Below are 25,428 nucleotides of genomic sequence, written 5' to 3'. Positions count from 1 at the left end.
AACAAAAAACGATGCCAAATATGCAATTTATTTCAGGTGATGAAAAATGCAAGAAGTTGTTTAAGATAGTTTTTTTTTATAAAAATACAGATTACCCTCAACGTATGTGCCAAACTATACACACTATTTTCATTCACAGATTTTTTTTTCTTTATCATGATGTTGACAAAAACATGAACATTTTTACGACATAAGCAAAGCATATAGTTAATATATAAAATGTTGGTCCTATCTGCGAGGTTTCACTGTATGCTTACAGTTTTTGCTAAAACGAGTTAAGTTTATATCATGAACGGGAATATAAAACAAAAAAGTAAAATTAGAACGTAAAAATGAAGAAATGTTGCTACTGAAGATTCAAAGATAAATTTATAACGTCTCGGTATCTTCCGGTATCAGTACTCAAGATGCTTTATCGATGTTGTTTTATTCACGACAGGAATATTGCAGAGATGGTGACAGACAGGGTTTATTTCAACATGATGGTCATTATGGCCATTAGTTGTTTACCTGTATTGCAGTTTCATATCGCACAAGTGGTTGAAGAGTTTATGTTGTTTAAACTGCAACCTTGTCTGTCAATCTTTGGTCAGTAGAACAGAACATTTTTGTGTAATCTACGAGTACAAGAGGGCCATCCAAGCGATTTTTGGTGCAAATATATCAATATCCAACCAGTAATTCAAAAATACATTTAAAGGTTAAAATAATTTAAAACATATTGCACTCTGTATTTCTTATAATAATATGTTTTGTGCTCGGACAGCCTACCCAACTTTTATTAAAATCACATTTTTCTACTGTGGACTCTTTATGACCATGATAATCAGTAGAAATAATTTAACGTATTACCACCCTAATGGGCACTATAAGGAATTAAAAAAATGACATCATAGGTCAGATATATACCTTAAAGAACACCTGCATGCAAAATTTAAACAAAGTATACCTACGGAAATCAAGTTTGGCCACTTTTCTGATCTCAAGCTAGGATGTTATGAGGGCCCTTTTTTAGAAATGAGGAACCTTTAAATAATCTGCAATAACATTCTAATGAAAAATGTTTTCCCATAAATTTTTGGTTAGAAACAAAAAGTACCATTCAGCTAACAATATGGTTTCTACTTAAAATTTATGAAATCTGAATTAAAATTTTACCCTACCCCACCCATTTTTACCACGTGTCTGACCATTTTCCTACTTAGGGAGCCTAATTTAAAAGATCCTTAAAATTTACCCAAATGAGTGCCTGTTTTCAAAGTTTCCCTAAGTTTTTAAAGAAATAAATTATGAAATACCTTTACCGTCTAGTTTTGATTTTATTGCACTTTGAAAATATCAGGTACCATATTTATTACTAGATTTGGCATAATTTAGCCAATAAATACCTATATAAATTAAAAAATCAAAATTAAACACTTTTTTCTTTCCAAATGGGACATGAGAGATACATAAATAATGTTAAAAGAAAAAAAGAAAGAAAGAAAAGTTGACCCTTCTGGGGATTGAACCCACGGCCCTCATTTTCAATGTAGTTAACAGTAGTTCTAGCCTATTTGAATACTCTTCAAAGCGGAGGTATTGTATTAGAATGGTAATACCTTAAGATGTTCGGAAAAGAAAACATTATTTCTGTTGTATACACATAATCAACATTGACATTAATGTCTCCCTCAATCACTGATGTCAAAAAATGTACAACTTCCCAAAAAAGTCAAGGAAGGACAAAAAACACTTGTATTGCAAATTACAAAGAAATATAATATTTTTATTATATTTAGATACTATCACAATGTGAATATATGTCTGTGTAAACACACATATGTTAAAAATATGCGACTGAGACAATACACTATAATCCAAATATAATGTGAAACAAACACACAGGGAAATGTATGCAGGATACATGGGCGAATGTATATAGCGGTGAAAGTAGATTGTATTGGATATACTTTAATTCGAAGGCGAGTCATTTATTTCTTTTGACGCCAGTTATTGAAGGATTTATATGTATCTTTAAAGATATCTATTTATAACTGCTTTTTAGAGTTCTCAGAAACAAAATTGTAGGAAACAATGCGACTAATTATAAATTGTAAGACATGTGAAATTGTACATACATGATGCCGACCTGTGAGAGATTGATTTTCATAACCGATAAAAAGCGCAACAATGAAGAACACGAATGGTCGTTCACTAACGCGAGCTTTCTTTATTCATTTAATTTATCAGCAGTCCGTTCATAATCGATAACGATTGTTAAGCAGCATCATGCAGATGTAGTTTCCTTTGACTTGAAACGGGCTTAAACTGACCGAAAAATTTCACCATACGATTCTTTTCTGATACAATAAACAAATGGACCCGTCCGATTTGAAAAAGGGGGGCTATGATTTTACAGAAACGAAGAAATAGTTTAAACACACAAAATGGCATTTATATAGTTTTAATGTGTGATGAGTAATAACATTTTTGACTTTTTTTCGGAGCTTTACTTCTTTTGTTCAATGATCACAATTATACTGTTTTATGTTGTGTGCTGCCAGATACTGTGTTTACCTCTAAACTAAAAGTAAAACTTCCTGATATCAAAATGGCGCTGTCAATAGAACAAAATGGTGCGTTTCATATACATTCTGAATGCTTTGAAATTCTTGGTGACTTTTAATATCGTTACTTCTCAGTTAGTTTCATCAAACAAAGAATTGTTGAACGTAGCGCTTCAAAATCGCTGAGCGTTTTGCTAAAGGAACTTAAGAAGAAGTCAGTAAGATGTTGCGGTGTACGTAGTACTAACGGAAACGTCTGATGTTAAAGGACTAACCCTAGGTGCACAACTTCACATGCTGATTTTCGTTTCTTTAAATGTTTTCTTTCATGACTCTAAGTTAAATACTATTTTGGCTACGAACGGCAAAAGTTGATGAATGCAAATTTTAACTAGATTAAGGACAATAAATCCACACACAAAACCTTATGTGCACACCTACATATGCTGACCAACCATTCTCCAAATACTTGATTGGCTACGCGCTACATTAGTTGAGAATAGCCTTTTTGTACATTTTCAAGGGCAATTACTTGGACAAAAATAGATTAATCCACACGCATCCGGGTGCACAATTTTAAATGCTGATCAACATTTCTGTTAAGTTTCTTGACTCAAGACGAAATATTTTTAGAGGTTGTGAAACAACATGAGAACGGACAAACGTATGGACGGACGGACAAGGGCTAACCTTAATCCTCCTCACAGACCTCAAAATGATAAAAGATAAATTCATTTACCTTTCTTTGATTGGCTTGGCAACACCTGTGGAAATAACGAGAGATAGAATTGTGATATTTAGGATGATTGTTGATAAAACCTTTTAGTGCTTTTTCTTTCAAAATGTAAAGCAATCAGTATTTTGAAATTAAAAAAAATGTATTATTGATATTGGTTTCGATAGGACTGTCCTATAAACAGGGTGGCAAATCCACGTGATTATTATATGATCAACATACAACAAAATGTGAATCATATATGTACAAATGCAAGACTGTCCCCAAGTTCTAAACTTAGGGACCATTTATTTAAAATTCATTTTTACACCAAATACATTGACCTTGTTCTATGTGATCCCAAGTTCAACTTAAACCTAGAGGATCAATGCCAAATGTTGGAGACATCATGAATTAATGAATTTACTACGAGCAATGTAAGATAAATACAAATTGTCGTGTTAGTTTAGCCAAACCAGAACCTATATTTTATAAAAGCGGGAATAACTTTGAAAAATGGATATCAAAGTTACATAATATGACAATAAAATAGACTTTGTTATGATATCTTAACGTGTAATTTATAAAGGCATAAATAGAAATAGAACTTATGATAAATGAAAATTAACAAAACAAAAATCAAAAGAGTTACTGGAAGCTATTGCTACACGACAATGTACTGGATTGATTATGTTATAAAGGTTAATATGAATTGTTGAAAGAACACCAACCTTAAAATGTGATTTTGAACTTGAAGGACTGAACGCATTTTTGAGCTTCCGACGAACTTTTTGAAAAATGGATTCTTTTGAAACAACTTGTCCGCTCATATCAGACCTAGCAGCACAAGCACCCACAAGAACATTTTCTTTTGTTTCTGTACCAGCCTTGGTGATTACAGATAAAACGTCTTTTTTTAAACTACAGATTTCAGATATAGCTTCACTTTTCTGTCCATCAATATCGTTTTTTGCCTCAGATATGTCTTGTAAAGCCTGTCCCCCGACTGCTTTTATCTCAGAAATACCATCAGTAGTCTTCCCAGCAATGTCCTGTATTGCCTCTTTACCGGCTGTGTTTAATTTAGATATACCATCAGTAGTCTTCCCAGCAATGTCCTGTATTGCCTCTTTACCGACTGTGTTTATTTCAGATATACCATCAGTAGTCTTCCCAGCAATGTCATGTATACCCTGTTTCCTGGCTGTGGCAATGTCAGACATGGCAACCCCTTTCTCTACAGTCAGTGATTGCTTTACTGATATACCTGCGTTCTCAACATCAGCCAAAGCGGAATCCTTAAATTCATCAATATCTAGCTTTAATTTATACCGTAAAGCTAATGCTTTCTCATCGAGTTTACGCAAACATTCTGCTGTTCTGTCGTCAAGTTCGGTCAACGCCTTATTTCGCATCTGAAGAAGTGATACTTTGTCTCCTTGGTTTATGTGTATTGTGTTGTTTCTTAACTGTAATGTAAAAAGCATATATAAATGTAATATAGTTATCAACTTATTGCTTACCAACATAGTGTTTGATGAATTTAGTTTCACTGTTGATTGATCTATCACAGTGTATACACCGTGGTCCTATAAAACTGTCGCTTGAGAGAGCGAGGTAAATACGTAAAATACTAATTTCGAAAATGTCCCTTTCTTCCTTTACTATAGGAGTCACATGCAAAAGATTATTTATGTCGTTTGTCCTGCTGTAAAAACTGTATTTTCCGGTAAAACTTCCTTAAATGTCTTTTTGTACTTTGAACAACGATTTTCAGCTAAACATATAACCGACAAGCGTATTCTTCTGACACTTTGAAAAATAATCATCTGAGCTCCAAACAATAAACTAATATATATATATGGTGCACTAACAGTAGCTCATTTGCTTCCATAAATAATAACATTTTGTCATCCCTTTTGTATTTTTGTATCCTTTACGTTAAACTTTTTTGACTTATTCAATTATCTACAAGCACATGTTTTCGGCATTTTGATATGTTTGGACATGGTCTGGAAACAAAAAAGCATTACACAAATAAATGATGTAATGTTTTGCAATTATAAACCTTTTCAAATTTTGATGTTTGTATGTATAATTTTTTTAAGTTTTTTTCCATACAATTTTCCCAAACAATGTATACACACCTAGCTATACACACTCCCTATACACAATCAGCCAATAGAAACATTTTATAAAATAACGGTATTTGTTTTGTTGTAATTAACATACAACTGACTTTGTCAAATAATTGGCACCTTTAATCAAACAAGACCTTTCCTTAGACAGAGCACTCCAATTTGTTAGAGCTGAATAGTAAAAAAGAAGCACCATAGAAGGGGGGTGGGGGGCAATATTCTGAAAATGTGATCTCAGACTTACCTGTCCCAGATAGTTAACAAATACTTCCAGCTTAATGTGAATAAAACAGAAAAACAGAATCCCTAAAGAAAGCCCGACACGGCAAAATGGAAAATGCTGCAGGCTCAGTTTGAATGAGCCTGTTCATGGACGGAACTGGAATGTGCAAGTTACCATCCACTCCCCGTAGCACCGGCTGAAGCAGAATTTAATATTTAAACAGAAAAATGGTTAAATTTTGAATAAAGAAACATTGCAAGTTCAACGGTGTTTTAGAAAAAAAAAATTTTAAGTCGAACGAGCAAAAAAGGGACTTTCAGGATTATCTCCCCCCCCCCCCACCAAAAAAAAAAAAAAAAACTCATTTCAAATCTAATTGCAAAGAAGCACAGTAGGATAGTAGGATGAATGTTTCCTCTTACACGCAGAACGCACGCTGTGAAAAAAACGCATGCATGTTACACGCTAAAAGAACGAACGCTACACGCATGCTTTAGCAAACGAAATATGCAGACACACGCAAAACGATTTACTCTAAACGATAAACGCTCTCTTAAAAATTGTTTGGTAATTTTGTAAACTGTCGATTTTTACCGACTCTATGTCATTCAATCATTTTCAAGCATATTTTCAGCAAATTAAAGTACCTTTTAAGCTTTTATCAAGAAAAGTATCAAATTCAAGGACTGTTAAGCAAATTTGTCATTTATAAGCACTTTCTAAGAAATGGCCTCAAATTAAAACACTTTTATACTAACAACCTTATATATGTTATCAAAATAAATAAGTATGTCATAGTTTTAACATACATTTCTATTGTAACATGAATCAGTTTTTATAAGCTTACATTGAATATTATCATATTCGCTAAGTATTAAATCATTTGCAAACAAATCTTTATTTGTATCTAAGAACACGCACACGCGCACGCACGCACACATACAAACACGTTCGCGCACATACACATACACAAACTGAATTACTTCACTGTGAGAATTTTGACCAACGACAGAAAAATTAATAAAGTTTTTCATAACTTTTGAGAAATTTTAATATGGCTCTAAAGGAAGTTTCTTTATCAACAAAGGGAAAAAAGAATCTCTTTATCAAAGAACAGTTATTCGGAATGTCAATTTGTCGGTCAAATTTAACACAGTACACATCATTTAAATTGTTCTTCATATTCAATTTTGAATCAACTTCTTTATTCCATCATATATCGTTTTGATATACAAAGTGATTAATATATACTTAGTTTCTAACTCTAGCTATTAATATGAAAAAAAAAATATCTTTTTTTTTATTACCAGTGACCATACCTTGACCCCAGGGAGTCAAATAACAATCATAGACCAGTTTTTTCCAAATAAGCTATGTACTTTGTTAACTTGTTTTTTGTTCTACTTTAGCAACAATGACCTTGCTTATGATTTTTCTTTTTTGTAGTTGCTTCCAAATGTCTTGCCCCTTGATCAATACCATTGTAGTACCATTTTGAGACAACTTTGCATGCAAGACAAGGTATCGTGTATAAGCTTAGTGTAATTTATATCATATTTCCATTACTCTTTGTAAATCAGTCGTTATTTCAGAGTAGTATACCGAAGTAGCTCAAATACATCCGGATGTCACCCATTAAGTGGTTCAACGAGCACTTGAAAACAAAGCAGATACTCATTTATCACATAAATAAATTTGATTTGTGCTTTAAAATTGTATAATAATATTATATACCTGTGTTAGTTTATCAATAGCTTTCTTTGACTCCTCATCATTAACCAGACACTTTGGATCTTGAAGAACTACAATGAACACGTCCAAATAAGAATATAGTGTTGTTTCGTCGATTTCAAGCTTGGGGCTATGCAAGAGCTTATTTCGGATGTCTCTCGCCTGAAAGAAATTGTATTATACGTACATGTATGTAAAAGGGGAATCATAACACATAATTCGCATTATTATTTCGTTCTTTGTTTTCTTTGTAAATATGTGGTAAAGGGATATTTTGTTGGTTTTAATAGATACTTAAATGAGTTTTATACGTCTAATCTTATACTGAAAAAACTCTGCAATTCGTATCCATATTTGAATCTTTACCTTTTTGGATATCAAGCAAAATGATTTTATTTATTTAAGGTTATAAACTGAGTATATGATACTTTTAAACAATTAGTCTATTCAGTAATTATAGAAATTGTTGGATGATATCATATATTTTATACATGTATATTTATTATTGATCGTTTCCTGTACTTACCAAATGAAACGAACTGGTAGGATTAATACTGGTCACAAAGTTTTGTATTGACCTGTTGTTTATAATTATGCTGAGCAGACCAGCTGCATCTGTATCTTTGGCTGATGTTCCTGGACCATTAATTGTTTGGAAACACTTTGCATAACTCCACCCATGAGGATCCGAACACCACGTACTTGGATCAGTGTTCTTCCATAATGGGTCTTTAAATACATGCTCATCTATAATTGCATCGTAAAATTTACTACATATGCCATCAGGGCATTTCCTACGTCCGACTGGTCTGCTTCCAAAACAGTTGGTGGGCCTGTTTTGGTAACATGTGCCCCTGCTACATGCCTTCGAAGAGTTGAAATGATCTGGAGAAAGATTATTTTCCGTACATTGGTTACACTGTTGTGGTGATCCAGATGGTAATTTCAATGTTATGTTTTGAAGAGTATTATCACGACATTGTAGTACCTTTTCTCCAACAAATTCTTGAAGACCTTCCTGTAAGTATTCTAGACCTTTTGAGCCTCGCACCCAATTTGCAAACAGATCTGAATCCAGTTCCTCACTTTCCATTATAGCATTTTTGAAATAGGTCAGTCTGAATGAAAATATATTTATAAATGTGATAATACAATTAAAAATTTACAAGCCACACTCCCACACAAAACGGGTATAAAAACATCACCATATTTGTTTACAGTTGTTAAATTTACATGAAAGTAAAATTTGTAGTTTTCATGAGATATATGTGACCTAAAAGTTGTTATATTTAACTTGACACAAAAATAAACACACCTATTATCACACCCGTTAACATGTTTCGAGCAGGACAGCGTGATGCAGGTAGAACATTCAATATAAATGTCAGTTATAAACCGGATTACCAAATTATGATTCTATTTTAGTGTATTTTTATAGACAAAATTTTCTATGACATATTGTGCAGCAACTGATGTCAGAATAAAATCAACATACCAAGCGCACAACTGTTCTTCCTGCAACCAACTGATCTACTTGCAACCAGTGAACGTTTATGTTTATAATTAAGGTCAACATTTACAAAATCAAACGTTGGAACGGTTTAAAATTACAGCATGATAAACATTTCAAAAACGTTACTATGATACTAGTCGGACAAGACATGTATAAATCGTCTAGTTAATTATAAATGTACGAGCATGTGTTGAGATTTTATCTTGTCCCAAAAATGCTCAAACCACAATGTATGTGATAGTTGCTTAAATGTTATAAGATCGATATTTTTATCTACACGTTAAATATTACTAAGGTGACATAACTGCTGTACGTACTATGCACATAACTATTGAGGTTACTTCCCTTTAAGTAATATGCATTAAATAAAATGAGTGTGCATGTATAGTTCAAAGCTAAACTCTATAACTAGGCGTATCACTTTTAAATTTCCAAGTAATTAGATGTTTTGATATTTTTGGCTTGACAAGTGCTTCTAATTTCAACAACGAAGACAAGAAAACTCTCCTTAGTTTTTTTATTTACAATTCGAATACAGTTATATTATGATATCACATTATAAATTCTACCTTTATAGCACGTTAGTGTAACCCTGCATGTTAATTTTTATTTATATATTAATATTTGAGGCTTCGTGCTATTAAGCAGTAATGTTTAGCTGATTGCTGTTCTAACGTTCTAAAATTCATTTAGATGCATAAAAATAGATATGTGAGAGTGGTTGTTTTAGGTTCAAAAGCAACATTATGATACATTGAATATGGAGTAAAAATTACGTAGTTGATAGTTATTCAATTTTAGCAGATATTCTTTATTTATCAGTTCTAACATTAATTTTCTTCGTTTTATTTTTATTTTGTTAACATACAATGATTTTGAGATTAACCATAAAAGTCTATTACATGTATTAGTGCTGCAAATTAGCATATTTTACTAGCCTATTTAGAGGGGTAAGTGGTCTATGTCAGCCAACACCAAAATTGCCGTCTGCATCTGTAGTTTCTGGAATGGATATTCATTTCACCCAACCCCGATGCGAAGCTTAAATATCCAAGTTGGCGTCAAAGATGGCCGCCAAATCCCTAAATATTCTAGTATATTTACGTTGGCTAATTTATTTTCTCAGTTTTGTAAATCAATTGAAATGTAACATGAAATTATTTATTTTTTAACTAACTCATGTTATAAATTCTGACTTTATTGCATTTTTTCTAGTTTTAATCGCCTAATTTGAACGAAAGAAGAGAAAAATATGTTGCAATCTTGATGACCTTTTCTTATTACGTGTAAATTATTAGTTCATTTTTGTTTAAACTGAATAACATTCATAATTTCATTTAATACAGCTTCAAAAATGTATCTACACATCTTTAGAATAAGTTAACTCTGCCATAAATGTATTTTATTGATCTAAACCTATATTCAAAGTAGGTGGGGGTATTACGAACTGAGGTCAACTGTAATTAAATACTTCTTTGTTTTATGTTATAATGGAAAGTGATATTAAAAAAAAAAACAAAAAAAGTTTAATTGGTTGGCGATGAGACAACTTGCTTTTCATAGATAATGCCCTGCATGCGTGTCTAAATAATGAAATATCTCTTTTAAATGTTTTATGCACAGAATAAGGAACTAATTTACTGACCTGTAATTTGGTAATCACGTTTATCTTGTGCTATCCCTTGGTTAAGGATTTGTTTGCAAGTTTGTTTCTCGTAAGCCATAAATATTCTTTTTTAGACTTCAAATGTGATTTCTGATTCACTGTTCAAGACCCACAACCTAAGCATTGATTTGGAAATAATCATATCCCTTTTAAGAATTTCTCGGGACAAGATTTATCTCCACAACCATTGAGGTAATGCACTAAACACGTCTTTTGAGATCATTATTGTAGGTATCTTCTCTCTAACATGTTTTTATTTTCAAAAGAATTATACTACTTCATAAATAAGAGAATTTCTTTATTGTGCAGGCTGTTGATTTTGAATATTCGAGCGTGCTGTCCGACATGCAGCTCTTGTTTTAAGGCATTGCCTTAACGTATGATAATTTACAATTGAACCATATTTAGAGTTTTTTCATTATTGATGACGGATATAATATATACATAAAAATGTAAAATGTAATTTTTGAACATTTGAAATGGGTAGGTAATACATTTTACAGTAAGAAACTTGCCTGCTAGACTAGATCTGAATTATCAATATTATAATAGTATATTATATAGTAAGTGAATTGAAAATAAAAATTACATGTATGAGGGCATTTTCATTTTAGCTCGACTGTTCGACGATTAAGGAGAACTATCCTAGTCCCTAGCGTCGGGGTACCCACTTACGTTAAAGATTGCTTATCACCTCAAATATTTTCAAATTTCATTGACATATGACTTTGAAACTTGCACACTTGTTTATCACCATCCCCCCAACCTGATTACTAGAGGAGAATTTTGCCCTTTTCAACTTTGAATATACATTAAAGTTTGCGTACCACCTCAAATATTTTCAAATTCTATTCACATCTGGATTTGAAACTGTGCACACTTGTTCATCATCATTCCCCCATTTTGTACACAGGAGGAGGTGACCCTATCAAGCATTTTGACAGAATTATGCCCCTTATTCGACTTTACGTTGAAGTTTGCGTACCACTTAAATTCCATCGACATATCGCTTTGAGACCTTGCACACTTTTTCACCATCTCTCAACATGTGTACAGGAGGAGGTCACTGTATTAAGCATTTTTACAATATCATGTCCCATTTTTTAACTATCAAGCACTGAGAATTCATGGGAGGAATTCTGAAAAGCTTTCAATAGGATGACAATAGCTAAACATTTCCCTGACGGATACTTGATAGTAATAATAGGTGCTGAGGGGGGGGGGGGTATACCGTAACTTGCACTTTCCAGTACAGGCTCAAACAAACATGTGTTTGCACTTAACCTAAATTCAGTGTTATATTAATAGGTCCATCGGGATGGTGGTGGTGGTGTTTGTAGTTTTCACTCCGGATAAATACAATAAGCCAAATTGAATTTATCAGAGCACATTTCAGCCACTGCACCGTTCCTTGGCCGGCTGTTAAGCAGTTTACCAGTACTATTTGCCTGCACTTTCGCAAGGAACAGAAACTTCTGTACATTCCAGAGCAGAGGTACAGTGTGAATGACCGTAGAAAAGATTTCATGATCAATCACAATGAAAGTGTTTTGCACCGTCCGGGAATTGAACTCAGGTCGCCCAATTCACATGCCAACGGTTTTTCTATTGAGCTAATCGGACGGCTTGGCCCTTCAGCATCATTGATTGCAGAACGTTTGAAGTTGAGGATTGAACACTATAAAGCCGGTACTAAGAGGTGTGAGAGATTTTGCAAATTGCATTGTCTCTCATGAACAGACCCATCAAACCGAGTCTTGATTATCAACTTTGCCTTGTTTTATTGCCCTCAAAGGAACTTCTCTTTTCCTGATTTTTACAATCATTATGCCAATGACATGTAAGTGGCACCTGATAGCTTAGTTACTTTTATATTGTTACGGGAGATATTTTATGTTCAGTCCCTCCCCTAACTCACAACTGGAAGTTATACATTGCATTAAAAACGTCCTGCTACCTTAATGATATTCTTAACATGAATAATCGTAATTTTGATCAAACTAGATCAAAAGGAATCTTAAATACATGTATATCCAAGTGAATTTAAAATAAATAAAACAAACTCTTCATCCTTTTTAGATTTAAACATTTCTATTATAAACAATAACATAGTACTTAAAATCTATGATAAAAGATTTTAAATATCGTTAACTGTTCACATGTACTTTATGCAACATCATATATGGGGTATATATTTCTAAGTTAATTAGATTTGCCAGGGTCTGATGTATTGTGTACGATTTTAATGAACGCAATTTATTTCTTCTTCAACAAGGCTTTCGCTATTATAAGTTACGTAAATATTTTACAAAGTTCTATCATCGTAATTCAGATATATTTCAAAATTTAATGGTACTTTAAAAACTCTTTTACGACTACGTATTAGCAAGCCTGTTTTCTGTGGAGATGACAGCTTATTTGTGATATGCAGGCTTCGTTACCTGTGATCCCCTTTCAAAATATCATTTTATTTAGTTTCGCCCATTGTTTTCTCGTTAAGGGCACGCGCATTCTTTTACTTGGGGACCAAACGTCGCTTTTCATGGAATGAAACTAACGTGTCACATTGAAGGTTCCATCTGCGAATGTTTTTAAATTCAAAATTTCACCATAACCATGATTAAATGTTGCATTCTGCTTAAAATATGATAAACAAGATCAACAAGGAAATGCAGCGCACAATGAACCCAACCCCCACATGACCCTGCAACAAGAACCAGTGGCAAGGAGCCCATGCGGACCCCAAACAAAAACAGGACGGGGCACACGACAAAGCACGGACAGGCTAATCACTAAAATGATAAATAATTTGTAACTGACAAGGAAAACAAGCCGGTGCTATGGGGTGTGGACGGTTGTTTGCACATGACAGTACCGTCCTTGATCAGACTCAATCAATCCGAGACTGCAATATTTTCAATTTTGACGTTTTGTGCATTCTTTAGGGATTCTTTATTTCTCTATATTTTATAAACTTCCTATGATCATGGGTCATAGTAATTATTATTAGCATTTTTTAAGAGGCTATGACCAGTTATTTTAAGGCGTACCGCAAGCTTGGTGTTTTACCCTGAACATGCTGAATATTTTAAATGGACTTGTCCCACTTCCATTTTTGGGATTGTCAATTGTCAATTTTAGGGATATCAATATGAATATTTAAAGTTTGTCAGCCACCTGTATAGAGCCTGGTCAGACTGCACCGGCTTAAGCAAAATTCTCAACTTTACATTATCTGGTTCACCTTTAAAGGAAATGAAGAAACTTCCAAAGATGTATTACAAAAGTGACCATGGTTTCTTCAATGTAAAATGCTTTGTATCCAAGTAAAAAAAAACAATGGGCGAAACTAAACTAAATAAATGGATTTATAAAACGGGATTAAAGGTCAAAAGACAATCTCTTTAAAAGCAGACATCATATCCAAAGTGCTATTATACACTATTCAAATATGAATACTAGAATCACACAACTCGAAAAGGGTCAAATAGAAGGAATTTAAAATACCACAAACACAATAATAATGCCAAGCTGAATGATTTTCATAGAAACATTATGTTTTATCCGACTTCTATGCGTGTTTGAAGCCTATAGTAATGATACATGTAGATAAAAATATCAAACTTTTTAAATGACTGTTTAGTCAATTCAAGAGACTTTAAAAAGTAAAATACATTTCATTTGACATAGAAAAGGTGTGTAAACATATAAATAAATGAATGAGTTTTCTTTTGCATACTGTTCAAATCCTTAAGTGAACTTACAACAAAGTCATGCTTATTAAATTGGTTTCACAATTTTTGATAGATTATTAGATCTTACAAGGAACCTCTAATGGTATCTTTCAAAATAAACTTATGTAAATATTGTCATTCCATATAATCAGTATAATCCAGGGGTCAGACTTTGTCTAGATTTTTATTCGCATCAACTAAAAATAGTGGGTGGGTACGATTTGAACAGTTATTCATTAAATAATTAGAACCAAATCATCATATTCCTTGTTAATTATGTTAATCTGTTACAAAGACTGCACCAAAGAAGCTATAATTTGACAAGTAAACACAAAACAGGGGAAAATAATTGATAGAACAAATAAGGACAAGTTACAACCTTACATTGTAAAACTATTTTAATGTAGCACCTCCCATTTTATATGTCTTACTGTTTAAAAATTAAAAAAAAACAAAAGATTTTTTAAAACATTTTGATATAAAAAAACTTTAAAAGGGCATTACCCCCATGAGTATATTACAATAAAAGGGAATAAAAAAATAAGTATTTAAATTTTTTTCCCCTTTTTAACTTTAGCCCAAGGGGGCATCTTTTAGCAAAAACCCCTTTTTTAGTTTACCATTTTTTTTGGGCATATTTATGTGTAAAAAAGGAAAAAAAGCAAATCTTTTTTTCTTCCAAAGGGTTTTTTAAACCTCTTCGAAATTAAAAGCCTTAAAACGGCTTTTTCCCTTTGGGCCCAAAAATTTTCATTTTGAAAATACAAAAGGGGGTAAAAAAATATGAGGAAACCCGGTTTAAATATTCTAAAATTTTTTTAGGGTTTTGGGCGGCCATTTTTTGACTTTCGGGAAATTTTCCAAGTTTTCGCACCGGGACTTTAGCCAAGTGAATATTCATTCCGGAAACTACAGACCTAGACGAACAATTTGGTATATAAAACTTGCTGTTGGCTGAGATAGACGACTTCGTTGTCATTTTAACCTATGAATTTGCAGCACTATATATGAGTTTAGTAATTGTATTTTTACAGAGAGGGGTCATTTACATTTTCAAACTTGATATTTAGCTACAAATGTAAGGGATAACAACATAAATCTGAGTACTGTTAAAACACAGACTAAAAAGGTGCAGACTAATTTGAAATTCTCAGGTGAAAAACTTGGTATTTAGCTTCCACCAAAGACATTTCTACCGAATCATAGTAACAGTATTGCTAGAGATATGAAAATATAAGTATAGTTACTTTACTACCACAAACATGAAGGACCTTGATAGTTAACAGGTACAGATAGTGGCTATGACAAGCACAATAAGTGACTTAAGGGGTGATCTCAAAACGGTGCCAAGAAGATGTAAAAGAGGAATTAATTAATAACATTATTGCATCTTTAGAATAAAATTTGATTGAAACGATTGATAGTACAGTACAAGATAGAACATTGGTAATGAGTGAAAGATAAAGTTCTCTAGAATTTGAAAATAAAAAAAGTAGAAGACAGACTTAAAGATTTTGAAAATAGAACGAATCAGAAAATTAGTGAAATAGAAGAGAATGTTAGCAGGAATTATAATGTAAGTACTGAGGCCAACAGAAGATCAAATAATATTCTGCAAGAACAATGTGGAAATAACCAGAAGACAAGGATGAAGATAATGAGAAACTGGCAAACACTTTAGAGCCATCTTGCAACCAGATGCAAAAATGATACTGAATAACGAAGATATAGTGGATATGCGTAGAATTTCATCCAAGAAAAGAAATATTAGGCCAGTCTTACTTGAACTTAATAATAAAAGTATGAAAGTTATAATCAAGTATAATCGAAAATCGATAACGAAATAGTGTCATAAACTTATGGTTATGATATAAGGTAGGGTCAATTGCTCTCTGTTTGGACTTACGACATACGATAAGCGTATCAAGTTTGATATATATGACAATATAATCAATATAATTGAGGAATTTATTAACACTAAAGCAGCCTCAAAACTGTACAGTATAATCTTTTATCAAGTAAACCTTTAATAGACATGACCTCTATAACAATGTTGCTAAGTACATACAGTAAAACTTGTGTTAGTGGACACCTCTGAAAAAAGCCCTGTTAATATATAGCACTCTTTAACAACAAGTCATTGTTATAAAGAACAGAGTAATATCCGAATAAAGAAAACTTGTCTATTAAAGGTATTTTTGAATAAATATAAAATAAACAATATTTTACATTGCAAATATTAGCAATAATCACTTTTCATTTGTTATTGATGACCAGTATTTTAAAGAACTTTTTTATGGGAATAAGAGAACAAATAAATGTTTCTAATGCCAGTTTAAAAAAGTAAAAAATCACATCAAGAATTAATCACAGATTACAGATTTTAAAAAGATACAAATGATGCAGGAAAAATTAGATTATCAAACTTGCAAAAAGAATTGGAAACTATAAGACAAGTAGATATCAAAGGTAATTTCTCGTGAAATAATTTTGTAAGTTTGAAAAGTTTAACTTTACTTCATAAATCAAAATATTTTTTTTTATTTTCCTATTTTTTTTTTTATTTATTTTTTTTTTTTGGGGAAAAAAGCTAATGTTATATATGAGCAGTCAGAAATTTTGGAAGAAAAATAAATATTTTATGAAACACTTTATAGATCTACAAAAGCTGATACGTCTCATAAGAGTTCTTTGGCAACATAATTGTCCCACAATTGAGCAGAAAACAAGCAGTTTTATTAGAAAGTTTCTTTATCTTTGAGGAATTTTAAGAAACACTTAAGAATATGGAACATGAAAAGGTGTATATGGAAACAATTTCGACATTAATTTGTCAGAAGCTTTAACGTGTTTTATTATTAAAGGAGCATTGACTCTTACCCAAAAGCAAGGTATAATTACTTGTATTCCGAAAAAAACAAAAACAAAAAAAAATATTTAAAAAAACCCATTCCAGACAGGATTTGCAAAGGTAGATTTATTGGAGAGAATACACGATTATTCTATGATATAGTGAATTATTTAGAAGAACAATAAAAATGCCTAGACTGTTAGTTATGATTGACTTTGAAAATGCATTTCATTTCAAAAACTTTTTTTTTACTTTGTATTACAATAACGTGTACAATAAAAGCAAAACATAACATAATGATTTGGAGATTCGTTCAAAAACTCATCAACAATTATTTAAACTAAAGTCAATTTATTTATTATAGTTAATACAGGCATATATTTCATATTTATGAGCTTCTTTTCCTTTTTTCTTCCTCTTTTTTAGTTTCTCCCTGCGGTTTTGTTTATCAATTGTGTTATTTATGTACATGTATGTATATATATTGGTTCACTGTATGACTTATCAATTTGTTGAATGTTAAGGTTTTGAAAAATACTCAATGTCAATAAGTGTTAATTAATTCAATAAACAAGTATTTGAACTTGTATATATACTATATGGAACAGAATTAGTGCATTTATTCCATTTTGCTTGATAATATTTGGACTCGCTTCCATTCTTCTATATGACAATGGAAACCTACGTTTTGCTGAATACAATCATGCATTATGATTACTGAATGCACTATCATTTAGTTGCAACTTCATACCATCAAGTTCACATATTTTAATATGCTATATGTTTAATTGCATATTTTTTAAGGACAGCGTATTATATTCGGTGTTAAAGATAACATTCTTTGCTTGTTCTTGATATAACTAGATGTAAAATGGTAAGTTCCTGTAAATACCTTTAATTTGTTATTTAAATCTGCCACTTACATTGTCGACACTATTTCACAATAAATAATTGATTTTGATCAATACTTGGCGGATTTGGTGTCATTCATATGCTTCAATATATTCACTGATTACAAATATAATGCAATACAAGATCAGTGCGCATCGACAACACAAATGACAGCGATAGCAATATTATAGTCGCATGTTACAGTACGCTCTAAGCAGTTGGCGGTTAGCATAATGCGAGTTGCAGTATTTTGTATTCCTATTATAACAGCAGAGGTCGCATTGTCGGTACATCCTGTTATTTTCCGATTTTTAGAAATAAGACATATTCAGGAAGAATTTAATAGATGTCAATGAATTACTGTAATAAAAATATATATTACTGAAAGATGCACATGTATATGAATGTGGTGGTGTGTTAGGGGTATCTGTGATACAATAAATTGGTGGCTTATAGGCCCTTTGGGCCGTGTGCTATAAACATACATTTATGCTTATTATCTGTTATTGGCTATGCACATGTCACAATAATAAATATCTTTTTTCTTTCCTCATTATATATTGTACTGCGTAACACACCTGTTCGCCACTATTAGTGACTCTGAGACATTTGTAAAGTTAATATGCCAATAAAATTTGCCTTTTTAATGTTCAAGCCATAAGATAAAGATCTTTGCAGCACCTAGGCAGGTGCTTAACAACTGGATGACAGAATTATATGTTTTGATAAGGGAGTACACCATTGCATGAAACTGACACGTATATATGACAAGCATAACTTAAAGACTACATGCAATGGTAAAGCACATTGAGAGAAAGTGCAGTGCACAAAAACCATGACTCTTTTGACAAATTAAAGAGTTATTGTTCTTTGTTACTTTTCCTTGTCCGGAGCATACCTTGAAAAGTACTGGTTAGAATTCAAAATAACTGCATAAAATGGTCAAGCACAAAAGAGGAAGTACAGTGCACAAGAACCTTAACTCTATCTAAAGTAATTACAGATTTATTGCCCTTTCTTACTTTTCCATTGCATTTTTCTTGTCCTGAGCATTACTTGAAAAGAACTAGTTGAAATACAACTTCATACAATGGCTCAGCACATTGAGAGGAAGTGAAGTGCATAAGAACCATAACTTTATTTTAAGAGTCATTGCCCTTTCATACCTTTCCTTGTCCGAATCATAATTTGAAAAGTATTGGTTGGAATTCAAAACAATTTCATACAATGGACAAGCACAAATAGAGGAAGTGTATTGCATTAGAACCATAGCTCTATCCATAGTAATTATTATTATTAGTTTTGCTCTTTGTTACTTTTCCATTGCTTTTTTCTTGTCCAGAGCATAACTTGAAAACCACTAGTTGTAATTCAATACAAATTCATACAATGGTCAAGAACATTGAAAAGTACTTGTTGAAATTCAAAACAACTTCGTACAATGATCAAGCATAATAAACGGGAGTGCAGTGAACAAGAACCATAGCTCTATCTTAAATAATTATATAGTTATTGCCCTTTGTTACTTTTACGTTGCATTTCCCTTGTCTGGAGCATAGCTTGAAAACTAATGGTTGGTATTCAACGCAACTTCATACAGTGATTAAACAAAATAAGAGAAAATGCAGTGCACAAGAACCATAACTCTATCCAGAGTGATTATAGAGTCATTGCCCTTTGTTACTTTTCCTTGTCGCAGAGCATAACATGAAATCTACTGATTGGAATTCAATAGAAGTCCGTACAATGGTCAAGTATATTGAGAGGAAGAACAGTGCATAAGAACTTTAACTCTTTTTTAAATCATTTTAGAGTTATTTTCCTTTGTTACTCTTTATTTATCGGAGCATAACTTGCAAATTAATGGTTAGAATACCATGCAACTTCATACAATGGTCAAGCACAGTGAAATGAAGTGCTCAAGAACCATAACTCTATTTGGACTAATTACATAGTTATTGTCCTTTGTTCCTTTTATTGTCCGGAGCATAAATTGAAAATTAATGGTTGGTATTCACTGCAACTTCATACAATGGTTGTGCGCAGTGAGATGAAGTGCAATGCACACGAACCATAACTGTGTTTAGACTTATGACATAGTTATTGCCCTCTGCTACTTTTTCTTGTCCGAGGCATAACTTGAAAACTAGTTGTTGAAATTCAATACATCTTCATACAATTGTCAAGCGCAATGAGAGAAAGTGCAGTGTACAATAACAATAAATATATCTTCATTATTTGCAGAGTAATTGCCCTTTGTTTCTATTTCTTTTCCGGTGCATAACTTAAAAAACTAATGTTCAGAATTCAATAAAACTTCATCAATGGTCAACCACAGTGAAAGGAAATGCAACGTACAAGAACCAAAACTATCTTTAAATGCCCACAACCATAACTCTATTTAAATTCATTTACAAGGTATTCTGTTTCTAGTAATTTCCTCATTTCAGAAGTAGTCTTGCGGGGGAATTAATCACAATTAGTGATAACTCTAGTTCAAAATGCTAAACAGTTTCGTAACAATAAAAACTCTTTCTGAAACCCGGCATTTATACAGATCTATAAGTGTCAGTGAAATGACAACTCAAGCTTTATCATTGTTATCATTGTTTCATTGTAAAAATGTAAGGGGCAAGTTGGTAATTGAACGAGCTTAATGTAAACAAATAGAAATCTTCAACATTTATACATGTATGAAGAGTAAATGAAAAGTATCGTTAAAAAGATACTCGGTCGAAGTAAAACTGGTTAAAGTGCATATGCTATTTCTAAGTTTTCGATACATATAGAAATGTCAGCAATACTTGCATAACAATGACATCATAGGTTCTTGTAGCTAAGAAAAATAAAACATTTTGTAAACATAGAAATTAAATTATAAGCATATTGATATAGATGCCTCTTAAAATCAGAGCAATTTCTATTCTACGGTATTCATTTATGTACCTTTGACTTGTTTTACGTATGACTTTATACCTTTGTAATCATTTGCGTTTTTTGGCAGTATAATTTAAAAGAATAACATAATTCTAAAATATTGCAAATAAAGTAATAGTTAAGCAGAACTTAAATGTCAGAGCAATTTAACTAGAAAGTTAAACAACTATCCTATACATTTTATTCTATAACTATTTTATAATGGCAAAAGCCATCCTTTACAATCATCCTTAAAATTTTATTTTAGAATTGCAAGAACTATTCTTTAAAATTGATTTAAGAATGAAAAATGAAAATTTCTAATCACATTCGGTTTTCCCGTCACTTTACAGAAAGTCAAACTGATTTCAGACGGCCTTTGGCCGAAAAATGACCTGCTATCTCTTTTAGTGCCGAAAAACATAACTCTATTTTGTCCCGTTTTTAAATAGTCTCCCCGTTTAGAAAAATTTGTCCAAAGCATATCCTAAAGACCTTCGAGATAATTTGTTTGAACTTAACAGAGTATATAGAGGGCATTGAGACGGAGTACATTGCCAAATAACCATTACTCTACTTTGCCCCAGTTTTGAATTATCTCCCCTTTTAGAAAAATTTTATCAGGAGCATAACCTGGAAACCCTTGGACTTTATTTGTTTAAACTGCACACAGAGTGCAGTGCCAAAGAACCTTAACTCTGTTTTGCCCCGTTTTTTAATTATCTCCCCTTTTAGAAAAATCTTGTCCGAAGCATATCCTGAAAGCCCTTAGAGATAATTTTTTAAACTGCACACAGTGGTAAAGGGCATTGAGACGGAGTGCAGTGCTAAAGAATCATTACTCTATTTTGCCTGTTTTTGAATTATCTCCTCTTTTAGAAAAATCTTTTTCGGAGCATAACCTGAAAACCCGTGTTTTATTTTGAACTATGTCCGGAGCATAGCTCTACAACCATAAGAGGTATCAACAAGAAAATAGGTATGTTGATCTTATTAAATGAAAGTGAAGTGCAAATGAACTGAAAGTCTGCCTTCCCTTATTCTGGAGTTATTGCCCTTTTCATTTCTACATTTTTAACTATAAGAGATATAAACTTAAAACTTTGTGGGTAGATATATCTCATTTGGTAAAAGTGCTGTGCAAACGAAACATAACTCTGCCTTCCCTTATTTTGGAGTTATTGTCCTTTTTCCTTTTTCATTTTTTTTCACTTTGAAGTTTGTGCGGGACCTAGATCTGAAATCGTAAGAGATATCAACAAGCAACTTTGAAGGTATATAAATGTATTTGGGTAGAAGTGAAATGCAAAAAAATCATAACTTTTTCTTCCCTCATTTTGGAATTATTGCCCTTTGTTCTTTTTTTTCACTTTGAACTTTGTCCGGGACTTAGCTCTGAAACCATAAGAGATATCAACAAGAAAATTTGTAGGATAATATATATCATTGGGTAGAAGTCCAATGCAAAAGAACCGTAATTCTGCAGATATGCAGTGCTATAACTCTCCATTGCCTAATTTTGAGTTATTTTCCTCTGTTCATTTCTACACATTAAACTTTGTACAAGACATTACTCTGACACTTAACGAGATATGAACAAGAATCTTTGCAGGTAGATAGACCTCATTGGGTAGAAGTGCAATGCAAAAGAACCGTAATTCTGCCTTGCCTAATTTGGAGTTATTCTTTGTTCAACTTTTTATTATGTTCGGCAATAAATCTAAGATTATAAGAGATATTGACGTAAAGCTTTGTAGGTAGATGTATCTCTTTGTGTAAATATGCAGTGCAAAAACACCGTTACTCCGTCTTGCCTATTTTTGGAGTTAATGTCCTTTTTCAATTTTACACTATGAACTTTTTCCGAGACTTTAAGTGCTGTGAAACTACAATAGTAACAACAAGATTCTAAGCCGGTAGATATATCTCATTCAGTAGAAGTGCAGTGCAAAGCACAGTGAATCTGCTTTGCCTAATTTTGGAATTATTGCACTTTGAACTTTGTCCGGGACAAAGCTATGAACCTACGAGTGTTGTACTTTCTGTGTTTAAAACCTATTCGGTGGCATCATCCGGTTCAAACCGGCTCTTGTTTAATCTCATGTATGTTGAATATTTGTATCCTACATGTTGTTTTAAATGTCCCTGTGTACACATAATTTATATTCGTCGGTAAAAGATGTCGCTTCATATTTTTACTTAAGTGTATTTTGTTTTAGTTTATGAATGTCGGTTTTGATTGTAGTTTTTTTCCTTTTACTGTCCGTCAGACATACAGTCTTGTTGTATGTCAATAGACTAACAGTAGAGTGTGGTGGCATACGTCTCCTATGGATACATTTTTAGATCTATTTGTAGCTCCAGTAATAATCCTGTTTAACGGACCAATAACATTTGAGCATTTTTATCGAGGATCACCAATATAGTTTCATCACGCGTGGCCAAGCAATTAAAGATATGTAAAATATATAGTGATGGAAGCCGGACATTGGGGTATTACAATTCTTCATCTTAAGAACCATAGTGCTTTGGTGAGCTAATCACTTTCTCAAGCCTTACACCCATTGGCGCTGTGTTTTTTGTTGTTGTTGTTGTTTTATTTTATTTTTTGTACATTCTGTTCGGCCTGATAATTTATAAAACCAGATCGCAATTGCCAACGACATGTACTAGTATTTGCTTTGTTTTAATTGCTCTCAATTTTTCTCCTTTTCTTTGTTTTTTTTCTTCTATTTGTTTTGGTGAATTGTTTTTAAAGTATTTATTTATTAATCTAGTAATTATTGTCATTATCAAATCATTAAACAGACACTCTAACATTTCCTCAAGTAAAAGCAGAAGAAATAAACCCCGAAAACTAGAACAAAACGGATTATTTCAGAAGCTTATATTTCAATAAATAAAAAAATTTAAAGCGGCATTTCGATTGCATTCATCAATGTTATGCCTTCAAAGAGAGGTTTTGAAATATTATTATGATGGTAGATTATATTTTTGCTATCTTCTAGAGACTCTTGACTTTAAGATAGAAAAGTGAGGGAAAATTTTTACACGTACCTGTATTTAAAGTGAATGCATTCTTACTTTGTGAATATCCACAAACAATCACTTTTAAACAGTCTTAAAATTATGTTTTCACTTCAGAAAATAGTCATATTGATAACTAGCTAACAAAATATTACACGCAACTGATCACGTGACTTCTTTGTTGCTAAGTTACTCTTACCATATATGGCATGATCGGTTATTGATACTTGTGTAATTATAAATGTATACTACCCAGCAAACACAAGACGTCATGCTGACGTCAGATTTAAGTCAGGTTCTGACGTCGGATGACGGTCGGAAAAACGGTTGGATTTGAAAGTTTTTTTGACGTAATAATCTGACGTCAGGTAGACGTCAGAATCTAACCATTATTTAACCTTTTTCTGACCAAAATCGGACCATTATCTAACCATTTTCCGACCTCAATCTGACCATTTTCCGACCTAAATCTAACCAGTTTCTAACCATTTTCCGACCTCAATCTGACCATTTCCGACCTAAATATTAACCCTTTTCTGCCCTAAATCTAATCATTTTCTGACCTTCATCTGATCATTCCCCTAATCCTTTTTGTTTCACCACGTCATAAATATTTTCTGGCTAATCCTGATTTGATCTAAGTTAATGTAACTCATTCTATTAAGTAACTTTCCCTCAAATGAAATGTATAACAGAAAAATAAAAGCAAAAATATGTTTCATGCTTTTTTAATTTAAGATAAAAGTTGCAATTTTAAGCTGATACATACAATTTTAGTAAATTCTGCAAGGTTAAAATTTTTTCATAAATTAAACAAAATAAAACATAAAATAAGTTAATTACAAAACAAAAAGTATTACAAAAACAATGACATAAATGAAACTAAGAAAACATGTACAAATATTAAAGAACAAAACAATGTATGCACATTTCTATCAAAGTTTGCCTTATCAAATAAAACAATGAAAGTATTATAATTTTAAGAAAAGTTAAAAGATTCTGATAATAATGTTTCAAGCAATTTATGACAGATTTTCAGTACTTTAACTATATTTCTACAGCATTTCTAAAACATTTAGTGCCATTTTGCATATTTTGACCTCCTTTGATGATTGTCAGTAATGTATAAATTGCTGCCTTTTAGCTACTTCACAAAGTTATACTTTTAGATATCCATGAGAATTAGCACGAATTTTGAGGTGTGATGCTTTAAGATATGACCTTCTTTCAGCACCCCTCGTCTGTCCGGAGGATATGTAGCGTTTGTAGCGCCCAATAGCGTGTGTGACATCATTTTCACTGAAAAAAAAAAGAAATTTATGAAACATGTAAAAATAACAAGCAAAAATGTTTTCATGGTTATCTTAACTTAATGAACAATTTTGCCAACTTTTTATAAGAGAGCTTTAACAAAAATTAAAAGTAAACATAAATACTGAACATTTAAAAAACCGCCTTTAAACTCCAGTTAAGT

At 32.1% G+C, this 25,428-nt stretch overlaps 1 protein-coding gene across 1 annotated transcript; it reads right to left on the bottom strand.

The window, feature by feature from the left end:
• Positions 1 to 3,133: 3,133 nt before the first annotated feature.
• LOC132736404 (uncharacterized) lies at positions 3,134 to 24,107 on the bottom strand. The gene is made up of 5 exons (XM_060723531.1): positions 23,985 to 24,107; positions 7,883 to 8,474; positions 7,360 to 7,518; positions 3,996 to 4,733; positions 3,134 to 3,313 (listed from the first exon to the last, which is right to left on the bottom strand). The coding sequence occupies exons 2-5, from the start codon at positions 8,447 to 8,449 to the stop codon at positions 3,281 to 3,283; spliced, it is 1,497 nt and encodes a 498-aa protein (XP_060579514.1). The 5' UTR covers positions 8,450 to 8,474; positions 23,985 to 24,107; the 3' UTR covers positions 3,134 to 3,280.
• Positions 24,108 to 25,428: the final 1,321 nt, after the last annotated feature.

The sequence above is a fragment of the Ruditapes philippinarum genome, unplaced genomic scaffold, assembly GCF_026571515.1.
Source record: "Ruditapes philippinarum isolate M1 unplaced genomic scaffold, ASM2657151v2 ctg14418_1_1_1_1, whole genome shotgun sequence".
In the NCBI taxonomy this organism is placed as follows: Eukaryota; Metazoa; Mollusca; class Bivalvia; order Venerida; family Veneridae; genus Ruditapes; species Ruditapes philippinarum.
This window is presented reverse-complemented; position numbering and strand designations above follow the sequence as displayed.

What these genes read in the sequence shown, in the direction of transcription:
- LOC132736404 (XM_060723531.1), bottom strand. Translation starts at nt 8,449, where the DNA reads ATGGAAAGTGAGGAACTGGATTCAGATCTGTTTGCAAATTGGGTGCGA. An exon ending in CTATTGATAAACTAACACAG is followed by an intron (nt 4,734 to 7,359) that starts GTATATAATATT and finishes TTTACATTACAG; the next exon opens with TTAAGAAACAACACAATACA. An exon ending in GTTCAAAATCACATTTTAAG is followed by an intron (nt 3,314 to 3,995) that starts GTTGGTGTTCTT and finishes TTATTTCCACAG; the next exon opens with GTGTTGCCAAGCCAATCAAA.